Source organism: Pholis gunnellus (assembly GCF_910591455.1).
Source record: "Pholis gunnellus genome assembly, chromosome: 14".
Classification (NCBI taxonomy): domain Eukaryota; kingdom Metazoa; phylum Chordata; class Actinopteri; order Perciformes; family Pholidae; genus Pholis; species Pholis gunnellus.
Window position 1 is genome coordinate 6,328,209 of NC_136541.1, and position 16,827 is coordinate 6,345,035.

Consider the following 16,827-nt stretch of genomic DNA (forward strand, 5'->3'; position numbering starts at 1 on the left):
TGTTAGCTAGCTAATGCGCACATGATGGGCACAGGTTCATCTTTTCAACAGCGACATGAACAGCTATGCTTGCTCTTTTAATAAGCATACCACTGACAGCGTGATTACATACAAATACTTGTTAACTGTATGGAATTAATAAATGAATGTTGAATGCAACACAAATGCTGCACTCTATAAGATGTGCCCTTCAAATGAGAGAGACGGTTTTTTGTTTTTTTTTTGCTTGTGGCAGGAGGAAGAATGGGACGGAAGGATGGAGGGCAAAGATAAAAGAAAGTCAATGGAAGGAAGGAAAGAGGTAGAACAGTGTTAGGTGGAAAGGGAAGGAACAAAGGATGGATGGAATGCAGAAAGGAGGAATGAAAGGCAAGTTTGGAAAAGGGGAAACGCGTCAAAGGAATGGATGGAGGAAGAAAGGAAGGAAGGAAGAAAGACAAACACGGAAGAATTGAATTTGAAATGGATGAAATAAAGGATGGAAGGTAGCAAGGAGAGATGGATAGCAGAAATGAAAGTAAAGGAAGGAAGGAACGAAGCAAGAAAGGCATACGTGAGAGGAAGGAAAACTATCAGGAGAGGTCTTGCAGTCCGCTGCCTTGCTCGATGACCGCCTTAGTAAACTGCTTGAAGACTCGGTCCATGTAAGTGCTCTGTCGGGGCCACAGGCCCTCCAGAAAACCAATATGGCCGCCGTGACAGGTGATGAGCATGGCCAGGTTGGGATTCTGCTTCACTGCCTCCACTGGAATGGCTGAAAAGGGAAACACAGGACTCAGGTCCTGTTTTCTTCTCCGTGGACTACGTTCATGTCACCATGTCGGTGTACAGAAATCTGAGGTTGCTGGGGACTCACCGTGAGACGGGGAGAAGACATCATCAGCAGCATTCAGACACAGCATTGGCACCTGCACAGATTTCAGCTTGTGGACAGGACTGGCATCATGGTAGTAGTCATCATTGGTAGGATAACCAAACATTATGGAGGTGAACCTCTCATCAAACTCTCGAATGGTCTTCGCCTGTCGGGAGGGACCAAATAAATCAATTACATTTTGGGCTACTTCCTTTAATTAGATAAGCATTTGTGGCCAATTTATCACAAAAAAATAACCCTGACCTTCATGACATGATCGATGTCGTAACACTTTTCAAGCACTGGTCTGTGTCTGCAGGGGAGATAAAGAATAAAACCGTCACCGACTTCTGTTGATTTGCAGCTGAAAATGTCCCTCAAAAATGCCGACAAGGTTGTAACAGCATAATGAAACAAGAATCAAGCTTAGCTTTCAAAGTGGTCCTACGAAAGCATTACTGTGCATTTATATCATGCTAAATGGGGACAGTTCACACCAAAATCCAAAATGCAGTTCTTTCCTTTTATTAATTAAATTGCTATTTGTCAATCTAGACTGTTTTGGTGTGTCACACAGGTACACACAGCACAGCACACAGTGGCATTTAATCGAACACACGAAAAAATAACTACGTAAAACCCAGTTATTGAAGCTCCTGCAACACTTGGCCCCTACCACCAGCGGTGAGCTAGCAACCGCGCTAATCCCGCTCCGGCCCCGCCTGACCTGTGCACAGAGGCTTGTAGGCAGCTGGTGAGGTAGGAGTTGAAGAGGAAGCGGTCCAGGGGTTTTTCCAGTGAAGCGGTGCACTCAAATACGTCCCAGCCCGCTGAGAAGACTATGACCCCTTTCAGACAGGTCTTCCGGCCCTTGCGCCCCAAGTAGTTGGCCAGCATCATCCTGAACATGGAGGAGAGAGGGGGCGAGAGGGCGAGATGGAGCGACAGATTGGTAAAAACGGGGATTGGAACATGTTCCATTTCTGACCAATCCTTCACGTCGTGGGATTAGAGCTGTGCAGTAAAAACACCTTTTTTTTGACTTGCTATACTGACTAACTGGGACCATTACAAAGGACTGACTATAGCCCAAGCGATGCTGGATTTATATTTAAAATTCAAACATCAGGTATTTTCATTTCAATAAACCCATAAGACAGTATTTAAGAGAGAAGGGAGATTTACTAGCATAGCATCTTTTGCCTCTTTTGTCCAAACCAATCAAAAGACTATAGCTGAATTAGTAAATGAGTAGTTCTGAGTAGTGCACGACAGCAGCACATGTTTTGGGTTTCCACTGAGTCACCAGTCAATGTGTGAAGTCGTCTCGCACCAGCTTTAAGTCACATTCTGAGATTTGTTAGCCGTGCACTGAGACGTTCAGTCAGCTGGTGGTTAAGTGGCTTCCTTACCCGCCCATTGATACTCCAGCGGCCATGATTGGAGCGGCTTCATTCGTCCTCTGGATGTGCTCGATAACAGTCTCCAGATCCTCTGTGTTGGCCGCACAGTATGTCCTCGGGGTCTGGGTGGGACCGGAAGACAATAGAGTCACTCTTTGCGCCTCTCTTCCCTCTTCTTGTTTTAAAATTTGATTTGTGAGCGTTTTACTGGTGGTGATAATGGGACGATGGAAGTGGTTGTGGGTGACGATAATGCAGTTAGTGATAATATGAGAAATAAACTACATAATTCACAATATATGGCCGATGTGCAGGCCCCTGTCTAGTGGCCGGCGGATGCAGGGTTTGCAGACGTTGACACAAGGAGTTTACAGGTTAATATGGAGCAGACACAGTCTCCCTGGGTCACATTAGGACCGTTGTTATTTACAGGGAGAGAGAGCAGCACAGGAAGTGGACTTATAGCGTCTGTCAGCTCGTGTTATTGTCTATCTATAGCGAAGCTCAGCCGGTGCTGTACAGTAATGCAATATGCTCTGCAGAAGTCAATCGATATGATGTATAAGGCAGATCAAACTACAGCTGAAAGGATTAGTTTACTAATATAATCAATGATTCGCTTACAGATTCAGAAAGTAACTTGTGTAAAAAAGTCACTTTTTGTTTGCTGAAACTGTCACTATATCCTGACGGTAGACGAGACAGATAATCTGTGGGGGAAAGCAGGTTCTTCCGCCTCCTCTTAGTGCTCCTAATGGCATTTGCAAGATTCCACTAAGCCCGAAGTAAAACAACCAATCAGCGGTGAGCGTCACTGCTCGTGACCACCGATCAAACGGTGAAACTAGGCGGCGCTGATCAAATATGAATCAAGATTCTGTTGCTGCATTGCCTTATTTCTCGCCTCATGTGTCCAGAAACATATATTAGTGTTCTGTTTATCCGTCAAATTACAGAGTTGGGGATCCAGACGCCGTGTTAAAAAAACAGTCGAGCCAAAAAGCAAGCACCGCACGCCGACTGTTCACTGGTTCTGGCTTCTCAAAGAGGAAAATTTGCTGTTTGTCTTTGCTTTCTGCAATGTTAAGCTGAAGGCTGAAAGCTTAACATTGCAGCTCTCCAAAACTCTGGGTTTTGGAGAGTTAAACAACTAAATATTTAAAGATGTCACTTTAGTCTTTGGGAAACTTGACAGGGATTTCTTTTTTTTTTTTACTTTTGTCTAATGTTTTAGAGACTAAGCCATTAGCCTGTAGGCAAAAATACAACATCAGGCAGGACTGACCTCTTTCATGATTCCCCAGCATGCCTCATAACCATGAGGGGTTGATCCATGGAATCTGTGCTCGGACATGTCAGCTGTTTTACAAATAAACTGAATATCTTTGGGTTTTTTTTTTGACCGATTAAACAAGATATTTGGAGGCATCATATTGGGACGAAAATAATCATTAGTTGCAGCCCGAAGCAGCCAACGCAATTCACTGTACAACCTTTAAATGCAAACAGTAATTATGCAATTTGGTCATTTCTATTATTATGTCTACTAGTGCAGCGCCCGTTCAATGCATGCCTGTACGGAACAGGCCGATTGCGTGGCCTCCGTTATTGTTGCAGTGTTTTTCTCACTGCAACTCAGTATAAATGAGTAGAAGATTATTTTACTCTAAAACCTATTGTATTTAAATTAAACTGTCATTTTTTTGCAGGCCAAGAAAGGGTTTAAATCTGTCTCTAATGAGGCAAAGCTATGATTTTACAGTTTATCTTGAAAAACACTATATTATTGTTATTATTCCTTCAGGCTATTATACAGATGAACACTGTTCTATGATGTTTGAGCAAAGCGGTAAAATTATTTTTTAACGTGAAACAGTTTGTCAAGCAGGGCAGATTACTTCACATTATAAAACAAACCAGCTTGAACTGTAAAGAGCCTCTTTAACAAGTCCAATATCTCAGAATGCTGTTGACTCTTCAGCTTTTAAAGCCCTTTTATTTAGATTAAAGCACATACACGAAGTAAATCCCTGTTTTCCTACTCTCCTCAGGGTCCTTTGATAGGTCTGCACAACTTTTGGACTCTACAGTGAAACAGCTAAACTTACAAATTGATTGATAACATATAAGATATTTAAAAAAAAGATATATAATACTAATAGTTTGGGGAAATATTTACGCTCCAAAGCTACTCCACTATAAAGTCTAATGTAATGAGCTGCTCAGAGGCAGTCTTTTGAGGCAGGGGGCATCTTTCACACAGCGAGTCTTTCTCAACCAAAGCCCTGGCCTATTTTAACAATGGATGATGTTCACACTAACTGGACACAGAGAAAACACTCACAGGAGCGTACGAATGCTATATCACCGCTTGGCACAGTGCCGAGGTTATCGAGTTCAAACTTTTTAGTTTTTCCAAATCTGAGGACAGCTGAGCCAACTAAATTCTGGATATGACCTTTGAATGCTTGTGTAAATCAAACTAACGCCAGACAATTTGCTTTCGTGTCACTTTCACCCTTTTGTCTTGCTGCAGCTGAGACGACAAAGACAACAGCGGGACACAGACGAGCCACTGATTCAGATTTACACACACTATACGAGGGACATTAGATTGATTGTAGGCAAACCCCGCCTGTAATGACTGAGATGTCTGTATGGTAGTGATGGTATGATTAGATCAGGGTCCGTAAAGAACGTGCCTCTGTTCCAAAGATGGGGGGGGGGGGGGGGGGGGGGCATAAAACACAGGCAGGCTTTGTGATTTCAGAGCTCGGGCCCATTTTGTTGGCTAAATATTCCCCCGGCTGTAAGAGGACAGATTATGTCAGGTGTCGGAGCAGCACGTGTTCGACGAGGTCATATTTCTGTGGATCGGTATTAAAATACAGTATCTGCCTGCAACTTAATCCCTGTCTGTGCAACAACACTGTCTGTGCAACATCCGCTTAGGGTTCCCATGTGGGCTCTGTGACACATGTTTGTGACACACGTGGAATAGATCCGCTCTGTGCTGGCTGAAGCAATGACAAGGACAACTCTACGGGGAAGCTGTCGTACTGACAAACAGGGACAACCAACTGTCATCAACAGTCCTTTTTTTCTTATCCTGTACACGTGTCTGTCTTACTATATGGACGAGGCAAATGAAGAAATGAAATGATTCCTACCAGCAGTGTTTCACCAGAAACCCCTCTGTTGTTGAATACCACGCATCTGAAACACACAAAACATGATCACAATCTACTTAATGATTCCTTTAATGGCTTCATCTATGTATTGACTGTCACTGAAAGAAGTTTAAATAAGAGCTGAAATGATTAACGCATTGGTCGATCAACAGAAAATGAATCAAAAAGTATATTCTGTTTTACTGTTGTTATGTAGTTGTGAACTGAACATCTTTGTGTTTTTGACTCTTGGTTGCACAAAACAAGTCATTTAAATATGTCACCTGGGGGCTCTGGGAAATAGTGATGAGGCATTTCTCACAGATTATATGTCATTATAGACAAAAAGATTAACCGGTTAATCAATAATTAAGATTGTTCTAAAGAAGAAAAACACGTACTTGCTCCAGTAAGTTTACGCTTGCTATTTTTTTTTTTTGTCACTGCAAGATATTGACTTCCATGTTCAAAGGAGCACGGTGGCCCAAATTCCTTTGAACAAATGTTCCTTCCTTCAAAAAAAACCCAACTGAACTGGGAATATGATGAGCTGTGCACGGAGGCCCAGCTGTGTGAAGAGCATTCTGTCTGTACTGTGCCGCAAAGGCATCAGCATCCCTCCCCTCATCCATAATCTGGAGTCACACCCGCCGTCTCGGTCGGTGTAGCCCAGCGGCAGGGTGGGGCTTGTATGGAGAGTTGGGCAAGAGGACTGGGAGGTGTGTGTTTGTGTGTGTGTGTGTGTGTGTGTGTGGAGTGTGCGCTTAAACACACACACACACACTGCAGCATAAACTCGGAAGCTGGCCTGGACTAAGCTGCAAAGCTTGTACCGGGATAAGCTGTAATTCATTAAGCTATACACAGACAGGGGTGAGGGGTGGAAGATGCTGAGTTTGCCATGCCTTCCTGAATGTGGGTGAAAGAATGAGCGCAGGCAAAAGGTTCTATTGGAGGGGGAGGGGGGGAGAAACTGCCTCCCTCTGCAACTCTTCGAGCTTGTGCAACGTTTGGCGATTTACAAAAAGCAACTCTTGACGCAGAGCTCAACTGCCCGCTTTATTTGTGCACTTCACCTGAAATAACCCCGAGCCCCTGTCACGCGTGCAAGCGTTACATAAAAAGAAGTTACGAAGTCATCGCAAAGCCAGGTGTCAGGTTTTTCCACTTTTATCAATATTGGTATGACTGCTGAGGTATTCCGATTTTGATTGGACCAAATATTTGTGTGGCAAATTAGAGTGTAAGGCACAGAGAGTGTCGGTGGTGTGATTCAGCGGCCCTTAATGCGTGCTCAGTGCTGGCCCTCAGCCAGAGTGTCCGGGGCCAAGACCACCCACCTATAGCCCAGATCCCGGCTCTGTTGGACCATGTGCAGGATGTAGGACTCTCGGCTGGTGCCGGTCAGACCGGGGAGGAGGAGGATCGTGGGCCTGGCGGCAGGGTCGGGATGAGAGAGGCTGTCGTCGTTGTCAAACCAATCCAGAGAGATCTGTCCTCCGTCCGCCGCCTTAATGAGCTCACTGCAGAGACGAGCGAGACACACAACTCAGCAACGACAATATCGCTAAAACTGCGTCTGTATCTCCGTGTATCCATTCATTTGTCTCCTTCAAACACGCATCGATAACATCGGCTCACAGAATGGTCATTCAAATTCTCTGGTTCCAGGTAAAGTGACTACTTCATTGCGTCCATCACGAGCACTCCCCAAGGGGAATTGGATATGTAAGCGCCCACTTACAGCTGCCGGCGGCACCGCGCGTTAAGATAAGGAGGAGGGCACTGCACCAGTGGGTTCTTATGGTCAATCAATTTCTGGGTTATACAAGCCCGGCCAGGCAGATGAGGTCATTCAAGCCCCGGTGCTAGTGCATTTTAAAACCTGCACTGCACACACACACACACACACACACACACACACACACAGCAGGCAGTGAGCCAACTTGGCCGGCTGGCTGTAAAGACATCCGCATGAAATTACAGAGCCGCCATGAAATATGCATCTTGAGCCAGACTTTAAAGTCAGTGAGGGCCGATCCACAGAGTGAGAGGGGACCTGGGGGCCGATCCTCCGCTCGGACAGTGACATGAGTGGAATTTCACCCCGGCAGCCGGCGACAAATTGGACAGTTTTCATGGTGTTTGTCCTTGGGTCAACCTTGGGTGACTTCATTATCAGGGGGAAGGGGGTGGGGGGTGGGGGGGTTCTGTTGTCCCCAGAGGAAATGTGATAATAACTTGAGTGAATGTTACCCCGTTTGATAACAAACAGTTGGACTGGGATGCATTATGGGAATATCTGTCTCCTTGACTGAGAATGGCGTAAAAGCCGAGGCAGTGTGAATGTTATAGGGACAAATGATGAGAATAACACAGATAATAACTGATTTATTCCAGTTATAGCTGATATTGGTGAGAAAAAGCACCAGTAATAAGTTTTAATTGTATGCATAGGTTAGGTTTCTAAGTTAAGGGCGAACAAAGTAAAAGCACAATTTTAGGAATTCTTTCTTTTTCTTTTTCAAACCCCGAGTACCTGGCTGACAAAGATCATATTGTAGAATTTATACTGTATATACACACATATACAGTACACTTGGCTAAAAGGCATGGCTATGGAAATTAGGGAATATCTGAATACATTATGTAATTGTACATTATGAGAGAATGTAATCTGAACAAATAAGTAATAAACAGTAATAATGGGAAATAAGTCTCTCTTAATTCATTTTAATCCTCTTTGTGTGCGCCGGGGGCAAGGAATGCAGTGGCAATTAATCTTCAACAGAATGTACATTATCAAGGAGCAGGCAGGGCGGCCCAAGCCTCCATCGTGACACAAACGATTTCTTTCTCCTCTGAGCCCTTCAATGTGGGCTAAAGAACAACACTGGCATTTGTTTCCAGTTGTTAAAGCGATTCGAGAAAGGCACAATGACAGATTCTCAGTGACCAAGCTAATTCCTGGAGATTTTCACTGTGGGCATGGAAAGAAATGTCTGCAGTAGCGTTTAATTACTCCAGAGTACCAGAAGAAGTAAGCTGATATTATAAATGTGCATGTGCTGCAGCATGTCATCGGTGACATGGTGACACGTCTACCTTACATTCGTCACACTTATCTCTCTGACCTCTTTCACCGGCGCTGTTTTATGAGTTCAAATGCACACATGTGAACCACGGTGAAGCGTGTCTGAAGAGTGAGGACTAACTTTCTGTAGACGACCCCCGGTTTGGCAGTGACGAAGGGTCTCAGCAGAGTCTGGATGCGGCTCTCCCAGCACCAGAAGGTGGGGTAGTAGGTCTCTGACACTACGGGACATTGCTCCTTCAGGAAGTGGTAGAACTTCTTACCCCCAGAGATGAGCTGTGGCTTCTGTGGGAGACAGGGGATCAAAGTGCGACACAGGTTCAAAAAAGTGGCTTCTTTATCTTTACCACGGGGATTCAGTAAAGTGAGGTTATCTAACATGACAGCACATCAATCGCTGTAGTAAAGCATCTTTTAGCTGAGCCATGTTTTGTTACATCATATCCAACTTGTTGCATTATTGTCTCTAAACTCAACATCAAATCTTCTGATGTGGATCAGTTGCAAACCATTCAAACAAAAATGACACTTAAAATAGAAAAGTAATTGAGTGCAGGATTAAAAATGTCAGCATCCAATTGTAACAAAGGTTATTACTAACTTACTAACACATATGATCCACATGAACCTGCATTTAAGCTCTCTATTACACTTCAACATACTGACAATAAATGTTAGGCATGCACTAGACCTGCATTACATCCATTTGTTAATTTAACTTTAATTTGTTGCATAATTTGGTCTATTAGCCAACTCAACTCTTGTTTTAATGAAAATGTTGGGTCTGCTGACAATTCAATTTGTTTTCCCTATTCATATTCTAATCTTAAACTCATGCATAATAAACGTATTCAATTTGTATTTATTAATAGTGACTGTGAGTTACTGCCCGCTGTCAAATGAATGATGGCAGCTTACAGAAAACCCTTCAACCCGGCATTCCCATCTCACATACAGTACCCGTTCACGTTAGCTTAGCTTGGTCAGTGCCGACATCTAACTGTGACCGTCGCGTCTATGGGTTGATCTTGAATGCAGTTACATAAGTGTTGCACGTGGATAACATAGATTCCGGGTATTGTTATATATGCTGATTTAAAAAAAAACAACGTGTCTCTTATCTGCTAGAGAGCCGCCAAAACACGTGCAGGCATGTACCGGTGGACAGATGCAACCTTATCGATCCATCAGCAAATGCACCGGTCGAGTGTCATCATCACTCGGCGGGCAGTGATGGTGATGCTGCACCGTGAAGAGCACACACGGCGGGTTTTAAATGCCACACACACACACACACACACACACACACAAAAGGCTATAAGGCTATAAGCAGCCGGTCAGGGTGTTATTAACCGCGAGTTAACGGTACTTACCTTCGCTACAGAGAGCAAATAGTAGCAGGTGTACGCTGCGCTAAAGCCCAGCACCAGAGACAGTCCCACTCCCGAACCGAACAGCCCGACTTTCACTTGGTTTTCCAGATAATGTGACAGGTCCCTTGTCAAAATGTTGAAATTGAAGTCCAGCGAGATCATTGCAAGGGTTCCCTGTTTACCTTTTATCCCCGTACTGCAAGGACAGCGGCCGGCTCAGGGTTAAAAGTCAGCTGTGTCTGCCTGCGAGCACCACTGTGAAGGACCGCAGTTAGCTCAGCAGACACTCAGATCTCCGTGGTCAACTCAGCAGACACTTGAATTGTAGTGCGCCTATATGCTGAAACTCACGGTAAACGTATTCAAGCGGAACAGATCTGGAGCGAGCGAAGGACTTTGCAAAGTTAGCGGAGGGATTGACGTGAGACAACATCCGGCTTTCAAAATAAGATGTCAACTAAGCGTATATATACATTTAATTATGTGGAAATAAGATTAAATTAATTATATTTACATTAAGTATAAAACATGTTACCTGCATCTCGTGAGTTAAAGGGAAAATACAACTAAATTCTGGATGAAGTGTCTTTATTCTTTGATGTGAGGGTTGAAGGAAAGATAATTAAATGACTAATATCTGACTGACGGATGTGTTCAGGACATTTCTGACCACCACCAAACAAAAATCAAACATGTTAACTGTACCTATGAAGATATTTTATGAAGTACAAAGTGTAAACTGAAATTGTACCTTCAAATAGCTAATTTCTAAAATTGTGTAGGTGCTATACAAATATTCTTGTCAATATTTCCATACAATGACTGATGTATTCAAGATTTCGTTGACTCCACCCCTACTGAAAATCAGACATTTTTACTGCACAAATTAAGAGATATTTCAAAGTAAAAGTCATACATTTGTACTGAGAAAACATCTAATTAAATATTTCAGGTGCTATATTTTTCTTTCTATTTTGGAAAACGGATGTTGTCTGACGGTAATCTTTCTCGCTTATTTGACATCTTATTTTAAAAACCGGATGTTGTCTCACGTTAATCTTTCCGCTAACTTTGCAAAGTCCTTCTCTCGCTCCCGATCTGTGCCGTTTGAATGCGTTTACCGTCAATTTCACCATATAGGCGCACTAAAATGTAAGTGTCTGCTGGGTTGACCACAGAGATAAGAGTGTCTGCTGATTTGACCGCAGTTGTGAAGGAGACAGTCAAGGGGACCTGGGGTGGTTACATAAATAATTATGTGTATCAGCGAGCGGTGGAGCGCTCTTTGGCCGGCTATCAGTCAGATGGTTTTGTCTCCCCCTACCTTCGACGGAGGGGAAGTGCACCATGCGGCGCTTGCAGTTTCTGCGTGAGCCTTAGAATCTTCCCTTCGGTGCCTCTAGTGGGGTATAAATCAGTCAAAAGACAATTAAATCGATATTTGCAAAGAAAGCCTGGTGATCACTAAAACAATTTAAGCTTCTGAAAAAATGATCAGGGGATTTCCGGACGTAGTAGTCTACAGTAAAACAGGATTAACAGCCAGGCAAAGCATCTGCCCCAGGGGCTACAGACCCACAGGGGGCCCAGCCACTGAAGGTTCACCAGGTGGTAATTAGTTAGTGGTAATTTAATTAACTGAGAATGTGTTTGTTGATACTGTGTGCACCATTATAAACTGAAATGATAGGCACCTTAAAGTAACACCTGTATTATTACCTAATCTTGGGGATTTATCTAGTCGAGAAGGACCCTGAGTTAAAGTCTATATGTTTAAAGCCTTGTTATATTGTGTGTTTTACCAGGTAAATTGCTGCATAATACTTATACAATGCACAGAGAGTGAAAAAAAAAACTGGGTCATGTGTGATATTATATTGAAGGCCCACCATAGGTTAATCTGATTTCAAAAGTAGTCCATACCATAAACATAAACATGTTTTGCTATTATCAGATTAAAGCATGTATCGTATCTGGTGAGTATGATATGACTTGACATGTTTTTATTTTTGTGGAATTAACAATAAGATTTTGCACAATTTAGGTTGATACTGGTTATAGATGAACATACAAGTGGCCTTGTCTACCTCACCTTCTGGACTCTGGAGAAGTAAAGTACGATGATCTTTCAATATGCCAATTCATATATTAATAACAATTAATAGCTATACTCAATGAAAAAAAAAATGCATTGCCTTAAATTGAAGAACATTTTTTTTCCATTCACTGATACCAGCTGGTGGCCTTTGACACACTCATGCTGCTGCTGTTGCTTCTCTGTGGGCTGGATCTCGTTTAATCATGAGTATTTGAATTAATGTCAGCTGTCATCAGCACAGAGAGCTGGAATGTTACCACCATAAATCCAAAGTGTAGTAAACAATGTATGAGTGGATGCTTTATGCAAGAGAATATTCAGTTTTTAGTATGTATTCATTAATTTGTCTATTATGGTTTGTATACTATATGTTCCCACGCCTATAGAAAACATATATGTGTATTTTCTATGTAAATAATGATTTAAAAAAAGATATTTTGTTCCACAAAATCAACTAAAATATTGATATTTGTGTGTGTTTTGGCTACTTGTCTGTGTACACTAAATTAGGACAGGTGAGTTAAGTTAAAATGATTGTTACAATTGGAAAAAAATATTTATTAGACACTTTACAAATATCTGTCTGTATCTATCTGTCTGGGCTTGCATGTTGCAGATGCGCATGCGCGCCGTGGACACGGACTCGTGCTTGTTTTCCCAAGCCTCGCGTCTTCGGGCTTTGTCGTTCACCTCCGTAGCTAGTTGTTGCTCGTCTGAGGTCTGAACGATGATTGACAATAATGGCGACGCGTTTATTCTGAGTTGACTCCAGGGGAACCCTCTCTGGTTGACAAAGGGAACGTAGAGGGTGGATTTTCAGCTCGACGGACAAAAAAACAATAAGGATAAGGACTACATTTACCTCAACGGAAAAGGACTTGCTAGCCAGGAGAGGTGTATCCTGCTAGCATTGCTACAGCTAGCAACTCGGCTCGCTAGCTTGCTAAGTTGAAGAGGTGGCATTCTTGTGTGTGGAGTGGAGGAGAGAGAGCTTGCTGGGTACTCAGATCTGGCTATGCTAGCAATGTGGCTACTTAATAGGCTTTTGGGCTAAACGTTTATTAGTTTCTCATTCTCCAAGTCAACGCCGATGAGGCACTGGCTTACAGTTACCGTTAGCTTGTGGAGGATAGTTTTCTAGGAGGCTCCAACAGCCTCCTTTATGTAGCTAACTTAGCTAGCAGGCTAGCTTTGTGGATTGTTCGTCTCCTTTCCTGTTCGGACTTGCTCGCACTTGGGATTTTGAAAACTGTCCACCAGCGCACCGGCTTTCAGACTTGTAATATTGCACACAAAAAATGACTACCGGCAGGAATAACCGAGCGATGATGGAAGGAGTCGGAGCCAGAGTTGTCCGCGGACCCGACTGGAAGTGGGGGAAGCAGGATGGTGGAGAGGGACATGTTGGCACCGTGAGGAGTTTTGAAAGTCCAGAGGAGGTGGTGGTTGTCTGGGATAACGGGACGGCTGCTAACTACCGATGTTCTGGAGCTTACGACGTGAGGATATTAGACAGTGCTCCAACAGGTAACTTTACAACACTTTCAGACTGATGTACGACAAGTGTCTCTCGATGCCACAGAGTTATGCTCCACTTAAAAGAGACTTTATAGATATAGATCATAGCTTCATGGTCTATATTTTGAGGCTTCGGTGGGTGCAGGAATGAGATCGATAACAAGCTGTTGCTGTAATTAATGTATTACTTCATGGTAGTAAGGCTAAGCTCTTTGGGTTGTTGAAGAACTTTTAGTGTAAACAATTCTCGGAAGCATTCTTCTCTGTGTTGAAGGCAGACAATGTCTGCTTGACTTCCCCGATGTATATATATATATTTAAAAATAAGTATTTAAATACATCCTGTCTGAACAGATGTGGCTATGTCACAGACAGCACTAGTCAAGATATGCAAATAAGCTAAGATATAAATATTTGTATATATATATATATATATATATATCCTATATACAGGACATGCACGTTCAGAGTCAAGAATGTGTTTTTAAATTACACCTTTAGATGAAAACATTTCCAACATTATATAAAAGTATATCAGTAGGATGTAGACGTAAAAAGTGTCAATCCTTACTATTTCATTCGTTGATGATTTAAATAAAAACAATATAATTGTGCTTACAGTTTAGCACATGTGTGCATAGTTAATTTTTTTGTGTACATAATAGAGAAAACTGTAATACAGACACCCAGTTTGTAATACTGCAAGTATATACATATTGCAATACTTTCATCAGTGGGCCACAGGCTCGATCACCATTGTGTTTCCTCCTTTGGCGATGTTGACATTTTTGTACATGAAAATCTTGATATTGCCACTTTAGATACAACTTCACAATGTTTTGGCTTTATGTCTCCGTACTTGTCATAGTATTAAATGCCAACACAGTTACAATTTTCCGCATGTATCCCATTGACTGACTCCATATATATCGCCACCTGATGATGCAGTCACCTGATACCGAGCAGTCTTTGGTGGTTCTTAACAGGATCCTTAAGGATCAACCACATCTTGAAAAACATGTGATTTAAGCTGTTTACTCCAAAATTAGTCACGCTATTCTCACGTTAACAGGTGTGCGATATAGCCCTCCTAAAAGGTAATGTGGACTAGGAATATGTGGTATAAGTTCCATTGTGTGCACAATTATGTCAAATCATAGAGTTCAGATTGCATATGGAATACTTCTTTTTCCACAGCTAGTATAAATAGATGTTATTCCAGTCGTATTTTTAATCACATGCAATGTCCTACACAATACAACCCCATTTCTCTGTTTTTAAATGTCGATTAATTCTGCCCCTCCTCAGGCATCAAGCATGACGGAACCATGTGTGACACCTGCCGTCAACAGCCCATCATCGGCATTCGCTGGAAATGTGCTGAGTGCACCAATTACGACCTTTGCACAACCTGTTACCATGGAGACAAGCATCACCTGAGACACCGCTTCTACCGGATCACCACCCCGGGCAGCGAGAGGTGAGCTTAGCCCAAACATTAGCCGGTGTGGTGCTCTCACCTCAGACCCACCCGTTGTATACGATAGACCCGCGGTTAGCCGGGTAATCCACGCCACTTCATTGTGGATTGGTGGCCCCGCCCCTATTTTGTCTGGCCTTGTGTTGCATTAAGTGTGTGTGTGTGTGTGTGTGTGTGTGTGTGTGTGTGTGTGTGTGTGTGTGTGTGTGTGTGTGTGTGTGTGTGTGACATTTGAGAGGTCTTTTGTGCAGACAGGATCTATCTCTATGCTCCCAGCCCTCAGTTGCCAGGCAACAACTCAGCCTCATTTTAAGATCCAGTCATACCTTTTTGTAAAAAAAATCACATTAATGCAACATAGAATTTATTTGAGTAGATTTCCCAGATTTTGTTTTTGTTCTTGTGTTTATGTCTTCAGAAGGCTGCATGTTTATGAAACATAACGTACAGATTTATTGAAAAAGTGTTTCGCAGCTGACTTTCGAGCTTTGTATTTGCATATAATGAACAGAGATAATGAAAACGTTTCACTACATCATGTAAGACAGCTTCCCGTTAAGTTCAAAGGACTTACAAGTATGTAATAACTGTCTCAGAAGTTACCAATCGTATACTAATATAAAGAGTAACACTAGACGCGTGCAGGCCAGTGTTTTCACTTCATCTAGTCCCAGCAGGGTGCTACAGACGTCCCTTGTGCTTAATATTGTTTTATTTATCACTATTGTCACTTAAATGGCATCGTCATTGCTATTGCTCTGTCTCAGTGTTCATGTGTAAAACTACCATTTATTTGAACTCCGCACTTTGTATGACAATAAATGCATTTTAGTGAGAAGTTGTTGTGAAGACAGTGGTGGTGGGTTTACTGTCAAGCCTCCTCAGGAAGTGTTGACATTGTCAGCAAGACATTAGATAGCATTGTTGCTGTTGACTCACTAAAAGTTGACCCAAAAAACAATGTAAATTAGTTTTAGATCTTAGTCAGGACAATGGAATTTGGCCCAGAAGCTGTTACAGTTTGGGCAAACTTTGAATGAATGCATGTGCAGACAAGAAGGCAGCTTTCCTTTCCCTTAAAGATGCTCCACACAGAGATTAATGTGTCGTAGGAAAACAAGCAATCAAATCAGTTCAAAGTGATTTGATTCAAAGACTTTAAATGTATTATTTGGACCTGATTGTGAGTAAGCACACACATTCAATTCCACAACTTGCATTTGATTGTGTTATTGCAAAGACTGTCAGTGCTGTGATGACGCTTCATCCATTTCAGGCCTATTTCAGCCAAATACCATCATTGACTAAATGAACACATGGCCCAACAGCTGGCAGCCTTTTCAACCGAGTGCGACTTCATTTCCCCCGAGACAGACGTTGCATAAAGCACAATGGGTGCTGGAGGTCTCCCCAGCGTAGTGGGGTGTTTAGTTACACCGCATTAGATTCTGTCACTAACTGCCGGAGAGGGAGTGGTTAGAGGCCACGAGCGGTCTGCATTGGTTAGACCCTCACCGTCCAGCTGTCACGTCTACCACCACGGCTCACACTTGTTTGATGCTTCGAGCTCAGCTATTAATCGCGATTACCTCTTCATTGGTTCGGGCTCGTTTAGACTTTTTTACGCTGGCTTTTAATTTGCGTTTGCAGCGCTATGATTATTGGGTTTGGCTGAGAATGGAAGGAATTGTCAGTGATGTGTAAATGCCGTGTCATTACAAAGATTATTGTTATTCGTAATGTTACAAGTTACAACACGACCCCTGCCACTCGCACAGCGTGTTCCCTGAATCGAACGCATACCCAAAGGCAATAGGAAAGAGCTTGCCACAATT

The 16,827-nt window shown here is 42.7% G+C and overlaps 2 protein-coding genes across 6 annotated transcripts in view; one reads left to right on the forward strand and one right to left on the reverse strand.

Moving 5' to 3' along the window:
• Positions 1–572: 572 nt before the first annotated feature.
• On the reverse strand, positions 573–10,058 carry abhd3 (abhydrolase domain containing 3, phospholipase; the record flags this gene model as incomplete). The annotated part of the gene is made up of 9 exons (XM_079172642.1): positions 573–754; positions 857–1,022; positions 1,121–1,169; positions 1,584–1,757; positions 2,269–2,381; positions 5,430–5,475; positions 6,770–6,952; positions 8,645–8,808; positions 9,897–10,058. The coding sequence occupies 9 exons, from the start codon at positions 10,056–10,058 to the stop codon at positions 573–575; spliced, it is 1,239 nt and encodes a 412-aa protein (XP_079028768.1).
• Positions 10,059–12,696: 2,638 nt separating this feature from the next.
• mib1 (MIB E3 ubiquitin protein ligase 1) overlaps positions 12,697–16,827 on the forward strand; it is a 49,580-nt gene continuing 45,449 nt past the window's right edge. For all 5 annotated transcript variants that reach the window (XM_079173168.1, XM_079173169.1, XM_079173170.1 and 2 more), the window contains exons 1-2: positions 12,697–13,521; positions 14,821–14,992. In XM_079173168.1, the coding sequence (XP_079029294.1) occupies positions 13,293–13,521; positions 14,821–14,992 (401 nt within the window). In that variant the 5' untranslated portion in view covers positions 12,697–13,292. The remainder of the gene's footprint in view (positions 13,522–14,820; positions 14,993–16,827) is intronic.